This window comes from Heterodontus francisci, chromosome 28, assembly GCF_036365525.1.
Source record: "Heterodontus francisci isolate sHetFra1 chromosome 28, sHetFra1.hap1, whole genome shotgun sequence".
In the NCBI taxonomy this organism is placed as follows: domain Eukaryota; kingdom Metazoa; phylum Chordata; class Chondrichthyes; order Heterodontiformes; family Heterodontidae; genus Heterodontus; species Heterodontus francisci.
Window position 1 is genome coordinate 20,999,619 of NC_090398.1, and position 14,254 is coordinate 21,013,872.

Sequence of the window (14,254 nt, forward strand, 5' to 3'; positions counted from 1 at the left end):
ACTCCTCGATCATGTTGTGTGCACTACCACTATTGTAAATGTGATGATACAGAATAGATCTATCATCCAAAACTGAGCATCCATGAGGTGCTGGGAGCCACGAGCAGCAGCAGAATTATATTTCACTACGTTCTGTGACCTCATGGCCTGTCGTATCCCTCACTCTGCCATTATCATCAAGCCTGGGGACCAACTCTGGTTCAATGAGGAGAGTAGGAGAGCATGTCAGGAGCAGCACAAGGTGAACTGAAATTGAGGTGCCAACATAGTGAAGCTACATCACAGGACGACATGGATGCTGAACAGCAGAAGTGGCATGCTGTAAACAGACAAGCGATCCCACAACCAACAAATCATAAAACTTTACAGTCCTGCCACACCCAGTCATATAGTGCTGGACAATTAAACAACTAACTGAAGAGGACGTTCCACAAACATCTGCATCATCCATAATGGCGAAGCCCAGAGTGCAGAAAACAAAGCTGAAGCATTCGCAGCCATCTTCAGCCAGAAGTTTCAAGTAGATGATCCATCTCTGCCTCCTCCTGTGGTCCATACTTTCACAGATGCCGGTCTTCAGCCAGTTTTATTTACCCTACGTGACAAAAGGAATGGCTGAGCGCACTGGACACAACAACTTCTATGGGCCCCGACGATTTCACATCTGCAGTGCTGAAGAAGTAACCACATCTCTCAGAAGCTTTTTTTTATTATTATTCATTCAGGGATGTGGGTGTCGCTGGCCAGGCCAGCATTTATTGCCCATCCCTAATTGCCCTTGAGAAGGTGGTGAGCTGCCTTCTTGAACCACTGCAGTCCATTTGGGGTAGGTATACCCACAGTGCTGTTCGGAAGGGAGTTCCAGTATTTTGACCCAGTGACAGTGAAGGAACAGCGATATAGTTCCAAGTCAAGATGGTGTGTGACTTGGAGGGGAACTTGCAGGTGGTGGTGTTCCCATGCATTTGCTGCCCTTGTCCTTCTAGTTGGTAGAGGTCGCGGGTTTGGAAGGTGCTATCGAAGGAGCCTTGGTGCATTGCTGCAGTGCATCTTGTAGATGGTACACACTGCTGCCACTATGCGTCGGCGGTGGAGGGAGTGAATGTTTGTAGATGGGGTGCCAATCAAGCGGGCTGCTTTGTCCTGGATGGTGTCGAGCTTCTTGAGTGTTGTTGGAGCTGCACCCATCCAGGCATTGGAGAGTATTCCATCACACTCCTGACTTGTGCCTTGCAGATGGTGGACAGACTTTGGGGAGTCAGGAGGTGAGTTACTCGCCTCAGGATTCGCAGCCTCTGACCTGCTGTTATAGCCACGGTATTTCTATGGCTACTCCAGTTCAGTTTCTGGTCGATGATAGCCCCGAGGATGTTGATAGTGGGGGATTCAAGAATGGTAATGCCGTTGAATGTCAAGGGGAGATGGTTAGATTCTCTTTTGTTGGAGATGGTCATTGCCTGGCACTTGTGTGGCGCGAATGTTATTTGCCACTTATCAGCCCAAGCCTGGATATTGTCCAGGTCTTGCTGTATTTCTACACAGACTGCTTCAGTATCTGAGGAGTCATGAATGGTGCTGAACATTGTGCAATCATCAGCGAACATCCCCACTTCTGACCTTGTGATTGAAGGTAGGTCCTTGATGAAGCAGCTGAAGATGGTTGGGCCTCGGACACTACCCTGAGGAACTCCTGCAGTGATGTCCTGGAGCTCAGATGATTGACCTCCAACAACCACAACCATCTTCCTTTGCGCTAGGTATGACTCCAGCCAGCGGAGGGTTTTTCCCCTGATTCCCACTGACCTCAGTTTTGCTAGGGCTCCTTGATGCCATACTCTGTCAAATGCTGCCTTGATGTCAAGGGCAGTCACTCTCCCCTCACCTCTTGAGTTCAGTTCTTTTGTCCATGTTTGAACCAAGGCTATAATGAGGTCAGGAGCTGAGTGGTCCTGGCGGAACCCAAACTGAGCATCACTGAGCAGGTTATTGCGAAGCAAGTGCCGCTTGATGGCACTGTTGATGACACCTTCCATCACTTTACTGATGAGTGAGAGTAGACTGATGGGGCGGTAGTTGGCCTGGTTGGATTTGTCCTGCTTTTTGTGTACAGGACATACCTGGGCAATTTTCCACATTACAGGGTAGATGCCAGTGTTGTAGCTGTACTGGAACAGCTTGGCTAGAGGCGCGGCAGGTTCTGGAGCACAGGTCTTCAGTACTATCGCCGGAATATTGTCAGGGCTCATAGCTTTTGCAGTATCCAGTGCCTTCAGTCGTTTCTTGATATCATGCGGAGTGAATCGAATTGGCTGAAGTCTGGCATCTGTGATGCAGGGGACTTCAGGAGGAGGCCGAGATGGATCATCAACTCGGCACTTCTGGCTGAAGATTGTTGCAAATGCTTCAACCTTATCTTTCGCACTGATGTGTTGGGCTCCCCCATCATTGAGGATGGGGATATTTGTGGAGCCACATCCTCCAGTTAGTAGTTTAATTGTCCACCACCATTCATGGCTGGATGTGGCAGGACTGCAGAGCTTAGATCTGATCCGTTGGTTATGGGATTGCTTAGCTCTGCCTATCGCATGCTGCTTATGCAGTTTGGCATGCAGATAGTCCTGTGTTGTAGTTTCACCAGGTTGACACCTCAGTTTGAGGTATGCCTGGTGCTGCTCCTGGCATGCCTTCCTGCACTCTTCATTGAACCAGGGTTGGTCTCCTGGCTTGATGGTAATGGATATGTCGAACCATGAGCTTGCAGATTGTGGTTGAGTACAATTCTGCTGCTGCTGATGGCCCACAGCGCTTCATGGATGCCCAGTTTTACATTGCTAGATCTGTTCGAAATCTATCCCATTCAGCACGGTGGTAGTGCCTCCACGGTGGTAGGGAACTCCTCTTTGCTGCAGTAAGATCTCACACTGAAGAGTGTCTGCAAAGACTCATCGACAGGTTTGCGGCTGCTTGCAATGAATTTGGCCTAACCATCAGCCTCAAGAAAACGAACATCATGGGACAGGACATCAGAAACGCCCCATCCATATCGGCGACCACACTCTGGAAGTGGTTCAAGAGTTCACCTACCTAGGCTCAACTGTCACCAGTAACCTGTCTCTCGATGCAGAAATCAACAAGCGCATGGGAAAGGCTTCCTCTGCTATGTCCAAACTGGCCAAGAGAGTGTGGGAAAATGGCGCACTGACACAGAACACAAAAGTCCAAGTGTATCAAGCCTGTGTCTTCAGTAGCTTGCTCTACGGCAGCGAGGCCTCGACAACGTATGTCAGCCAAGAGCGACGTCTCAATTCATTCCATCTTCGCTGCCTCTGGAGAATACTTGGCATCAGGTGGCAGTACCGTATCTCCAACACAGAAGTCCTCAAGGCGGCCAACGTCCCCAGCATATACACCCTACTAAGCCAGCGGCGCTTGAGATGGCTTGGCCATGTGAGCCGCATGGAAGATGGCAGGATCCCCAAGGACACATTGCACAGCGAGCTCGTCACTGGTACCAGACCCACCGGCCGTCCATGTCTCCGCTTTAAAGATGTCTGCAAACGCGACATGAAGTCCTGTGACATTGATCACAAGTCGTGGGAGTCAGTTGCCAGGGATCGCCAGAGCTGGCGGGCAACCATAAAGGTGGGGCGAAAGCGTGGCGAGTCGAAGAGACATTGCAGTTGGCAGGAAAAAAGACAGAAGCGCAAGGTGAGAGCCAACTGTGTAACAGCCCCGACAACCAATTTTATGTAGCACCTGTGGAAGAGTCTGTCACTCTAGTATTGGCCTTTATAGCCACTCCAGGTGCTGCTTCACAAACCAGTGACCCCCTCCAGGCGCTTACCCATTGTCTCTCGAGACAAGGAGGCCAAAGAAAGAAGAAGAAGAGTGCCACACAACACGATGGACGGTATCCTCAATGTGAAGGCAGGACTTCGTCTCCACAAGGACTGTGCGATGGTCACTCCTACCAATACAGTCATGGACAGAAGCATCTGCGGCAGGCAGATTGGTGAGGACGAGGTCAAGTATGTTTTTCCCTTGTGTTGGTTCCCTCACCACCTGCCGCAGACCCAGTCTAGCAGCTATGTCCTTTAGGACACGGCCAGCTCGGTCAGTAGTGGTGCTACCGAGCCACTCATGGTGATGGACATTGAAGTCCCCCACCCAGAGTACATTTTGTGCCCTTGCCACCCTCAGTGCTTCCTCCAAGTGGTGTTCAACATGGAGGAGTACTGACTCATCAGCTGAGGGAGGGCAGTAGGTGGTAATCAGCAGGAGGTTGCTTGCCCATGTTTGACCTGATGCCATGAGACTTAGTGGGGTCCGGAGTCGATGTTGAGGACTCCCAGGGCAACTCCCTCCCTACTGTATACCACTGTGCCACCACCTCTGCTGGGTCTGTCCTGCCGGTGGGCCAGGACATACCCGGGGATGGTGATGGCAGTGTCTGGGACATTGTCTGTAAGATATGATTCCATGAGTGTGACTATGTCAGGCTGTTGCTTGACTAGTCTGTGGGACAGCTCTCCCAACTTTGGCACAAGCCCCCAGATGTTAGTAAGGAGGACTTTGCAGGGTCGACAGGGCTGGGTTTGCCGTTGTCATTTCCGGTGCCTAGGTCGATGCCGGGTGGTCCATCCGGTTTTATTCCTTTTTATTGACTTCGTAGCAGTTAGGTACAACTGAGTGGATGCTCGGCCATTTCAGAGGGCATGTGAGAGTTAACCACATTGCTGTGGGTTCGAGTCACATGTAGGCCAGACCAGGTAAGGACAGCAGATTTCCTTCCCGAAAGGACATGAGTGAACCAGATGGGTTTTTACAACAATCGACAGTGGTTTTATGGCCATCATGGGCGGCACAGTGGCGCAGTGGTTAGCACCGCAGCCTCATAGCTCCAGGGACCCGGGTTCAATTCTGGGTATTGCCTGTGCGGAGTTTGCAAGTTCTCCCTAGGACCGCATGGGTTTTCGCCGGGTGCTCCAGTTTCCTCCCGCCGCCAAAGACTTGCAGGTGATGGGTAAATTGCCCATTGTGTAGGTAGGGCATATGGGATTACTGTCGGGTTAGTATAAATGGGTGGTTGTTGGTCGGCACAGACTCGGTGGGCCGAAGGGATGGCTTCAGTGCTGTATCTCCAAGTAAAAAAAAAAATTAGACGAGCTTTTAATTCCAGATATTTTTTTTTATTAATTAAATTCAAATTCCACCTTCTGATGTGGTGAGATTCGAACCTATGTCCCCAGAGAAATAAAAGCAAAATACTGCGGATGCTGGAAATCTGAAACAAAAACAAGAAATGCTGGATTCACTCAGCAGGTCTGGCAGCATCTGTGGAAAGAGAAGCAGAGTTAACGTTTCGGGTCAGTGACCCTTCTTCGGAACTGACAAATATTAGAAAAGTCACAGATTATAAACAAGTGAGGTGGGGGTGGTGCAAGAGATAACAAAGGAGAAGGTGCAGATTAGACCAGGCCACAAAGCTGACCAAAAGGTCACGGAGCAAAGGCAAACAATATGTTAATGGTGTGTTGAAAGACAAAGCATTAGTACTGATTAGGTGTGAATATACTGAATATTGAACAGCAGCAAGTGCAAACCTGAAGAAAAACAACCTGAAAAAAACAGTGGGTAAGCAAACTGAACAAACTAAGATGAAATGAAATAAATGCAAAAAAAGATTGTAAAAAATGTAAAAAGGAATGTAAAAAAAAATGAAGAAAAAATAACTAAAAATGACTAAAAATGAAAGTAAAGTGGGGGGCTGTCATGCTCTGAAATTATTGAACTCAATGTTCAGTCCGGCAGGCTGTAGTGTGCCTAATCGGTAGATGAGATGCTGTTCCTCGAGCTTGCGTTGATGTTCACTGGAACACTGCAGCAATCCCAGGACAGAGATGTGAGCATGAGAGCAGGGGGGAGTGTTGAAATGGCAAGCAACCGGAAGCTCAGGGTCCTGCTTGCGGACTGAGCGGAGATGTTCCGCAAAGCGGTCACCCAGTCTGCGCTTGGTCTCCCCAATGTAGAGGAGACCACACTGTGAGCAGCGAATACAGTATACTACATTGAAAGAAGTACAAGTAAATCGCTGCTTCACCTGAAAGGAGTGTTTGGGGCCTGGGATAGTGAGGAGAGAGGAGGTAAATGGGCAGGTATTACACCTCCTGCGATTGCAGGGGAAGGTGCCCTGGGACGGGGACGGGGGCGAGGTGGTGGGGGTAATGGAGGAGTGGACCAGGGTGTCGCAGAGGGAACGATCCCTTCGGAATGCTGACAGGGGAAGGGAGGGGAAGATGCGACTGGTAGTGGCATCACGCTGGAGGTGGCGAAAATGGCAGAGGATGATCCTTTGGATATGGAGGCTGATGGGATGAAAAGTGAGGACAAGGGGAACCCTGTCACGGTTCTGGGAGGGAGGGGAAGGGGTGAGGGTAGAGGTGCGGGGAATGGGTCGGACACGGTTGAGGGCCCTGTCAACCACAGTGGGGGGAAATCCTCGGTTGAGGAAAAAGGAGGTCATATCAGAAGCACCGTCATGGAAGGTAGCATCATCAGAGCTGATGCGTCGGAGACGGAGAAACTGGGAGAATGGAATGGAGTCCTTGCAGGAGGTAGGGTGTGAAGAAGTGTAGTCGAGATAGCTGTGGGAGTCAGTGGGCTTATAATGGATATTGGTAGACAACCTATCCCCAGAGATGGAGACAGAGAAGTCGAGGAAGGGAAGGGAAGTGTCAGAGATGGACCATGTAAAGGTGAGAGAAGGGTGGAAATCGGAAGCAAAGTTGATAAAGTTTTCTAGTTCGGGGCGGGAGCAGGAAACGGCACCGATACAGTCATCAATGTACCGGAAAAAGAGTTGGGGGAGGGGGCCTGAGTAGGACTGGAACAAAGAATGCTCGACATATCCCACAAAAAGACAGGCATAACTAGGACCCATGCGGGTACCCATAGCGACACCTTTTACTTGAAGGAAATGCATGGAGTTGAAGGAGAAGTTGTTCAATGTGAGAACAAGTTCAGCCAGGCAGAGGAGGGTGTTGGTGGATGGGGACTGGTTGGGCCTCTGTTCCAGGAAGAAGCAGAGAGCCCTCAAACCATCCTGGTGGGGGATGGAGGTGTAGAGCGATTGGACGTCCATAGTGAAGAGGAGGCGGTTGGGACCAGGAAACTGGAAATTGTCAAAATGACGTCGGGCGTCAGAAGAGTCACGGATGTAGGTGGGAAGAGACTGGACCAGCAGAGAAAAGATAGAGTCTAGATAGGAAGAAATAAGTTCAGTGGGGCAGGAGCAGGCTGACACAATGGGTCTGCCGGGACAGTCCCGTTTGTGGATTTTGGGAAGGAGGTAGAAGTGTGCTGTCCGGGGTTGCGGGACTATGAGGTTGGAAGCTGTCGAGGGAAGATCTCCAGAGGAGATGAGGTCAGTGACAGTCCTTTAGACGGTGGCTTGATGTTCGGTGGTGGGGTCATGGTCCAGAGGGAGGTAGGAAGAGGTGTCTGTGAGTTGGCGTTGAGCTTCTGCAAGGTAGAGGTCGGTACGCCATACAACAACAGCACCACCCTTGTCTGCAGGTTTGATGACCATGTCGGGGTTAGACCTGAGAGAACGGAGTGCCTCAAGTTCAGAGGGGGACAGGTTAGAGTGAGTGAGGGGGGCAGAGAAATTGAGACGACCAATGTCTCGCCGACAGTTTTCAATGAAGAGATCAAGAGCGGGTAAGAGGCCAGGGGGAGGGGTCCAGGTAGAGGGAGAATGCTGGAGGCGGGTGAATGGGTCTGCTGGTCGGGGGGAGGACTCCTGGTCGAAGAAGTGAGCCCGGAGGCGGAGGCGACGGAAGAAGAGCTCAACGTCATGCCGAGTGCGAAATTCATTGAGGTGGGGGCGTAAGGGGATAAAACTGAGACCTTTGCTGAGTACAGAACGCTCAGCATCAGAGAGGGGGAGGTCAGAGGGTATCGTAAATACACGGCAAGGTGTCAGATCAGAAGGGGTGGGGTCAGAGGGAAGTGAAGCGGAAGGAGGATCTGGAGGGGCATTAGTCCCCATCAGCTGCTGGAGCTTGCATTCCTTAACACCTGAAAGGAAGAAAAAAAGTTTTTTGTTAATGTTTCGGATGAGACGTAAGATGAGATGAAACTGCGGAGTAGAACAGATTTGAGATAAGGTAAGACGGTGCTGCTGGAGAGAGAGGTCCAGTGTGTGCATATGGCGGCGCATAGCACTGAGTGTGGATCTCAGGATGCGGCGAGAGTAGCAGTCCGAGGAACGTTGTATTTCTCGGAGATACCTGTGATCCTGGGTGGTCTCAAAGCATGACGGGTGAAACTGCAGTTGGAATCCACGTGGAATCAGTCGGAGCCGGAGACAGTCACTGAGGAAGGAGATGTGGCTGTGAAAACGAGTTTTGGTAGATACCTTATCAAACCCCAGAGAAATACCCTGGGTCTCTGGGTTACTAGTCCAGTGATAATACTGCCTACCCAACACTGGCAACTGCCTGACAAATTGGAAGAATTGTCCAGGTATGTCCTGCTCCACAAAAAGCAGGACAAATCCAAACCAGTCAATTACTGTCCCACAGGGTACTCACAATCATCAGCAAAGTGATAGAAGGCGTCGTCAACAATGCTCTCAAGAGGCACTTACCAATAATCTGCTCATCGATGCTCAGTTTGGGTTCCACCACAGACACCCGGCTCCAGACCTCATTATGGCCTTGGTCCAACCTGGATAAAAGAACCAAATTCCAGAGGAAAGGAGAGAGTGTTGGCCCTTGACATCAAGACAACATTTGACCGAGTGTGGCATTAAGGAGCCCTAGCAAAACTGAAGTCAATGGGAATCAGGGGGAAAACTCTCCACTGACTGGAGTCACATCTATCACAAAGTAAGCTGGTCATGATTCTTGGAGGCCAATTATCTCAGCCCCAGGACATCACTACAGGAATTCCTCAGGGAAGTGTCCTCGGCACAAACATCTTCAGTTGCTTCAGCGATGACCTTCCCTCCGTCATAATGTCAGAAATGTGGATGATGATTGCATGGTGTTCAGCTACATTTGCAACTCCTCAGATAATGAAGCAGTCTGTGCCCACATAGAGAAAGACCTGGACAACATTTGGGCTTGGACTTATAAATGGCAAGTAACATTCGTGCCATAGACGTACCAAGGTACAAATCAGGAGTGTGATGGAATATTCTCCACTTGCGACTCCAGAAACACTCAAGAAACGCGGCACCATCCAGAACAAAACAGCCTGCTTGATTGGCACCACCTTAAATATTCGCTCTCTCCACCATCGACGCACAGTGACAGCAGTATGTACCATCTACAAGATGCACTGCAGTAACTCATCAAGGCTCCTTCGACAGCACCTTTCAAACCCATGACCTCTCCCTTCTAGAAGGACCAGGGAAGCGAGTGCACGGGAACATCATCACCTCCAAATTCCCCTCCAAGTCACACACCATCCTGACTTGGAAATATATTGTCATTCCTTCATTGTCACTGGGTCAGAATCCTGGAACTCTAACAGCAGTGTGGGTGTACCATCACCACATGGACTGCAGCGGTTCAGGAAGGCAGCTCATTCCCACCTTCTCATGGGTAATAAATGCTGGCCAGGCCAGAGGCATCCACATCCCATGAATGAATAAATAAAAACTGTCATATCTTAAATTACACTAATAGTGCATCTCAAAATGTTATTTTCTGAAATATATCTGTCTAATTCACATTTGAATGAATCAATACTAACTCCAGCTTCCCTAGTGAGTGTGTCCCACAGACTGACTGTTCACTCACTGAAATATTGTTACGAGAGATTAGTTGTGAATTTACCCTCCTTGAAGCTCAGGCTGTGTCCTCTGTTTCTACTGCACTGGACAAAGTGAAACAGCAATCATATCACCTCTCAACATTCTCTTTTCCAGTGAGGACATTCCCAGATTACACAATAGTTCCTCAATTCCAATCACTCCCTTCTCTCAGTTATTCTAGTTCCTCTTTTCAGTAGCAACATTAACGTTTATGTACTGAGTCAATCAGAATTATACACAGTCATCTAAGTGCAGTCACATGAATGATTTTATGAAGTGACAGGATTATCTCATTCTTTCAGCTCAATCTTGCACTGTTAATACACCCCAACATGTAATTTGCTTCCACGCAGTCACTGAGAATTGTTGCAATGTTAGCTCTTCGAATTGCAGATTGTTAAAGGATTCTTTAGAAACCGGGAAATAGGAGAGAAAGGATAAAATGGCAAATACCATGAATCTGAAACAATGTTCTGAAGAGGTGAAAATATTAGTGGATCCATCAGTATCTGTACTAAGAACAGGGTAGTGGTTCGAGTGTAACTGGAGTCTGGACTGAAAACAAAGGGAAAGAGTTTTAGTAGGACTGGAAAAAAAGAGAGAACAGAGACAATAGACAGGATTTGGAGGCAAGACATTTACAATTACCACGGACTTCAACATTTTTAACCATGGACCACTGGTGTCTGTGTGCAGACACATTGTCAACTCCTACTGGCCACTGCCTGAGGCTAAGACAGACTGTCTGTGATTTCGGCATCCACCCTCAATCTGAACTCCATATCCGACATTCTCTCCATCACAATGATCCCCTACTTCTATCTATGTAACATTGCCAGTCTCTCTCCCTACTTCAGCCCATCTCCTGCTGAGCCCTCGTCCATGCCTCCAGACACGACTATTCCAATGTTCTCCTGCCCGGCCTCCCACCTTACACACTCTGTAATCTTCAGCTACTCAGAGTCTGCTGCCTGTACCCTGTCCCCACCAGGTCCCATTTCTGATATCACATGTGTGCTCACATACCTAGAATGGCTTCCAACCCTCAGGCCTTCAGTTTAAAATTCCTATCCTTCTATTTATATAACTTGATGGTCCTGATGCTTCTTATCACTGTAACCTCCTTCAATTCTCGTACCACTGGAATTTTCCATTGCTCTGACCCTGTCCTCTTGTGCAGCCCTTCCTTCACATCACCACTGGTGGTCAAGCTTTCAGTTACCTTGGGCCCCACGCTCTGAAATTCACTCCTGAAACCGATCCCCGTCCCCTCCTTCTTAAAACTTATCTTTTGTTATGTTTTGGTCACCTGTGCCAATTCATCCTACTTTGTCTCGGGCCCGTTGTCTGATTCTGTCGCTGTGAAACATCTTGGGTTGTTTATCGACATTAAAAGTCCTATATTAAATGTAATTTGTTGATAGAAGTCCTGACTATCCATTGCTGGATATGTTCTCCCGGTTACTAAGGTTTCATACTGGCAGTGGGTGTACAAAACATTGAGTATCTGACATCTCAATTACTGAGGGGAATATATATGGAGTGATTGGATTTTCAGTATTATAATTATTGGTCAATTCTCCTGACTGATAAATCAACAGGGGTTGTTTCGATTGGTTGGTGATAATTTCTCAGACAGTTTTCTCGCTGTTCCCCTCAGTTCAGAATCGTCCTTCCCTGTCACTTGAGTTCTGATTCACTGCTGTTTTATTTCTGAGTAAATCACAAAGTGTGACAGCAGGAAGTAAGTGTGAGAAACAAGTGGATCATCTTGTCAATCAGTATCTGATGTCATGTTGGACACTGAACGACAGAGAAAACTAATCCCATTAAAATACTGCAGATTCTCAGTGATTCCTCACTCTCCTAGAACAATACTTCTGATTTTCAATTTAGTTTTATCACATTTATTTGCCATTAATGTCTGAATCAAGATGTTTACAGAATATTCAGCCCATGTTCAGAATGGATCAGTACCCGGCCCAGTGACTGCTTTCTGTGCTCAAAACTGAGAATTCAGATATTCATTATTATTCTTTACAGAAAGTCACTGAGCTCGTGGAGAAGGGAAACCAGGCAGACAGTTCCAAACTTCTCCTAAATCTGGTGGTGGAGAAAGGCTCTCGGGTCCGAAGGCTGACGTGGAAATCCTTTGTGAAAATGTGCCACAGGTTACCAAAGTTGGAGAAAATACTGAAAGAAATACAGGAACTCGGTACGGTAAAATCACACACTGAATTCAACTTCAGATTCAAACACTGCAGAATTTACTATAATATTACACAAATCTGATTTCATGAAATTTAATTGATTTTAACAGGTTGTGATTCATTTGATTATATGGACATCGCACGAGGTTTATCTGAAATACCCAGTGACCTGAAAGGTAAGTGATGACATGGAGATTTCAAACTGTTTATTTCACTTCCGAGAATCAGAATGATTGACTGTAGCCGTTTGTTTAAGAGATTGACAGAATCTGGGAATCCGAAAATCAAAGGCTGGAGAAACAAGATTGAACATTGTTTGGATTTGTTGTCAATTATTCTGTGTAGATTCAAGTTACAATTCATATGATTTCTATCATATCCTGTAAATATGTGAACATTGTATTATTTCACTGAATCCAGCTGCTGACCATTATTATTTCTGAAATCTTACACACACCTGGCAGGATCTTGATAAGCTGTGAATCTTAATACAAACCTCCTGTGTGCTGCACGGATGCTCTGGGCTCACAGTAAAGAGCAGTGCCTTGACCCAGATGTTAAGGGTTCCTGCATCCCGAGCAATATGTCCCACCGAAATGATGAGCAGGAAGAGACCAGATGGTCCATCAAACCTACCCCACACCACGCAGGCTCGACCATTATGGCTAAACACTTCATCCCTCCCTTACCCCTTACCCCCACAAGACACCACCCCACAGTCAAGCAAAACAATGGAAACACCCAGAGCCAATATGGGAAAATGTTCTTGGTAATATTCCTCTCTGACCTGAACCCCCCCCACCGACCCAGGGACCAATCCAGGAAATCACACGGACCACATTTTACATATAAAGACACTTACCTTCTACATGATGAGATCTCTGTCCCAGTCAGGAACCAGTCCAGCTCCCTCTTGAAGGGATACAGAGAGTCAGCAATCAGCAGCACATTCCAGAGGCTCACAATTCTCTGGGAAAGAAGAACCAGCGAACATCCAGTTTATTCCTACATTTACATAGTTTAAATGTGTGTTTGCTGGTCCTCCCAATCTGATAAACTAGAATAATCTATCAACAGAGACTCTATCCAGCCATTCAGTTATTTAATCGACCTCTATCAGGTTGCCTGTAAGTCTGAACAAAGAACAGTACAGCACAGGAACAGGCCATTCGGCCCTCCAAGACTGCGCCGATCTTGATGCCTGCCTCAACGAAAACCTTCTGCACTTCCGAGGACCGTATCCCTCGATTCCCATCCTACTCATGTATTTGTCAAGATGCCTCTTAAACGTCGCTATCGTACCTGCTTCCACCACCTCCCCTGGCAGCAAGTTCCAGACACTCACCACCTTCTGTGTAAAGAACTTGCTTCGCACATCCCCTCTAAACTTTGCCTCTCTCACCTTAAACCTATGTCCCCCAGTAACTGACTCTTCCACCCTGGGAAAAAGCTTCTGACTATCCACTCTGTCCATGCCGCTCATAACTTTGTAAACCTCTATCATGTCGTTCCAGTGAAAACAATCCGAGTTTTTCCAACCTCTCCTCATAGCTAATGCCCTCCAGACCAGGCAACATCCTGGTAAACCTCCTCTGTACCCTCTCCAAAGCCTCCACGTCCTTCTGGTAGTGTGGCGACCAGAATTGCACGCAATATTCTAAGTGTGGCCTAACTAAAGTTCTGTACAGCTGCAGCATGGCTTGCCAATTTTTATACTCTCTGCCCTGACCAATGAAGGCAAGCATGCCGTATGCCTTCTTGACTACCTTATCCACCTGCGTTGCCACTTTCAGTGACCTGTGGACCTGTACGCCCAGATCTCTCTGCCTGTCAATACTCCTAAAGGTTCTGCCATTTACTGTATACCTCCCACCTGCATTAGACCTTCCAAAATGCATTACCTCACATTTGTCCGGATTAAACTCCATCTGCCATTTCTCCGCCCAAGTCTCCAACCGATCTATATCCTGCTGTCTCCTCTGACAATCTTCATCACTATCCGCAACTCCACCAACCTTTGTGTCGTCCGCAAACTTACTAATGAGACCAGCTACATTTTCCTCCAAATCATTTATATATACTACAAAGAGCAAAGGTCCCAGCACTGATCCCTGCGGAACACCACTCGTCACATCCCTCCATTCAGAAAAACACCCTTCCACTGCTACCCTCTGTCTTCTATGACCGAGCCAGTTCTGTATCCATCTTGCCAGCTCACCTC

At 47.9% G+C, this 14,254-nt stretch overlaps 1 protein-coding gene across 1 annotated transcript in view; it reads left to right on the forward strand.

Moving 5' to 3' along the window:
- LOC137385124 (NACHT, LRR and PYD domains-containing protein 3-like) overlaps positions 1–14,254 on the forward strand; it is a 118,262-nt gene that overhangs the window by 40,152 nt on the left and 63,856 nt on the right. The window contains 2 exon segments of the mRNA XM_068059925.1: positions 11,867–12,038; positions 12,144–12,209. Coding sequence (XP_067916026.1) covers positions 11,867–12,038; positions 12,144–12,209 — 238 coding nt within the window.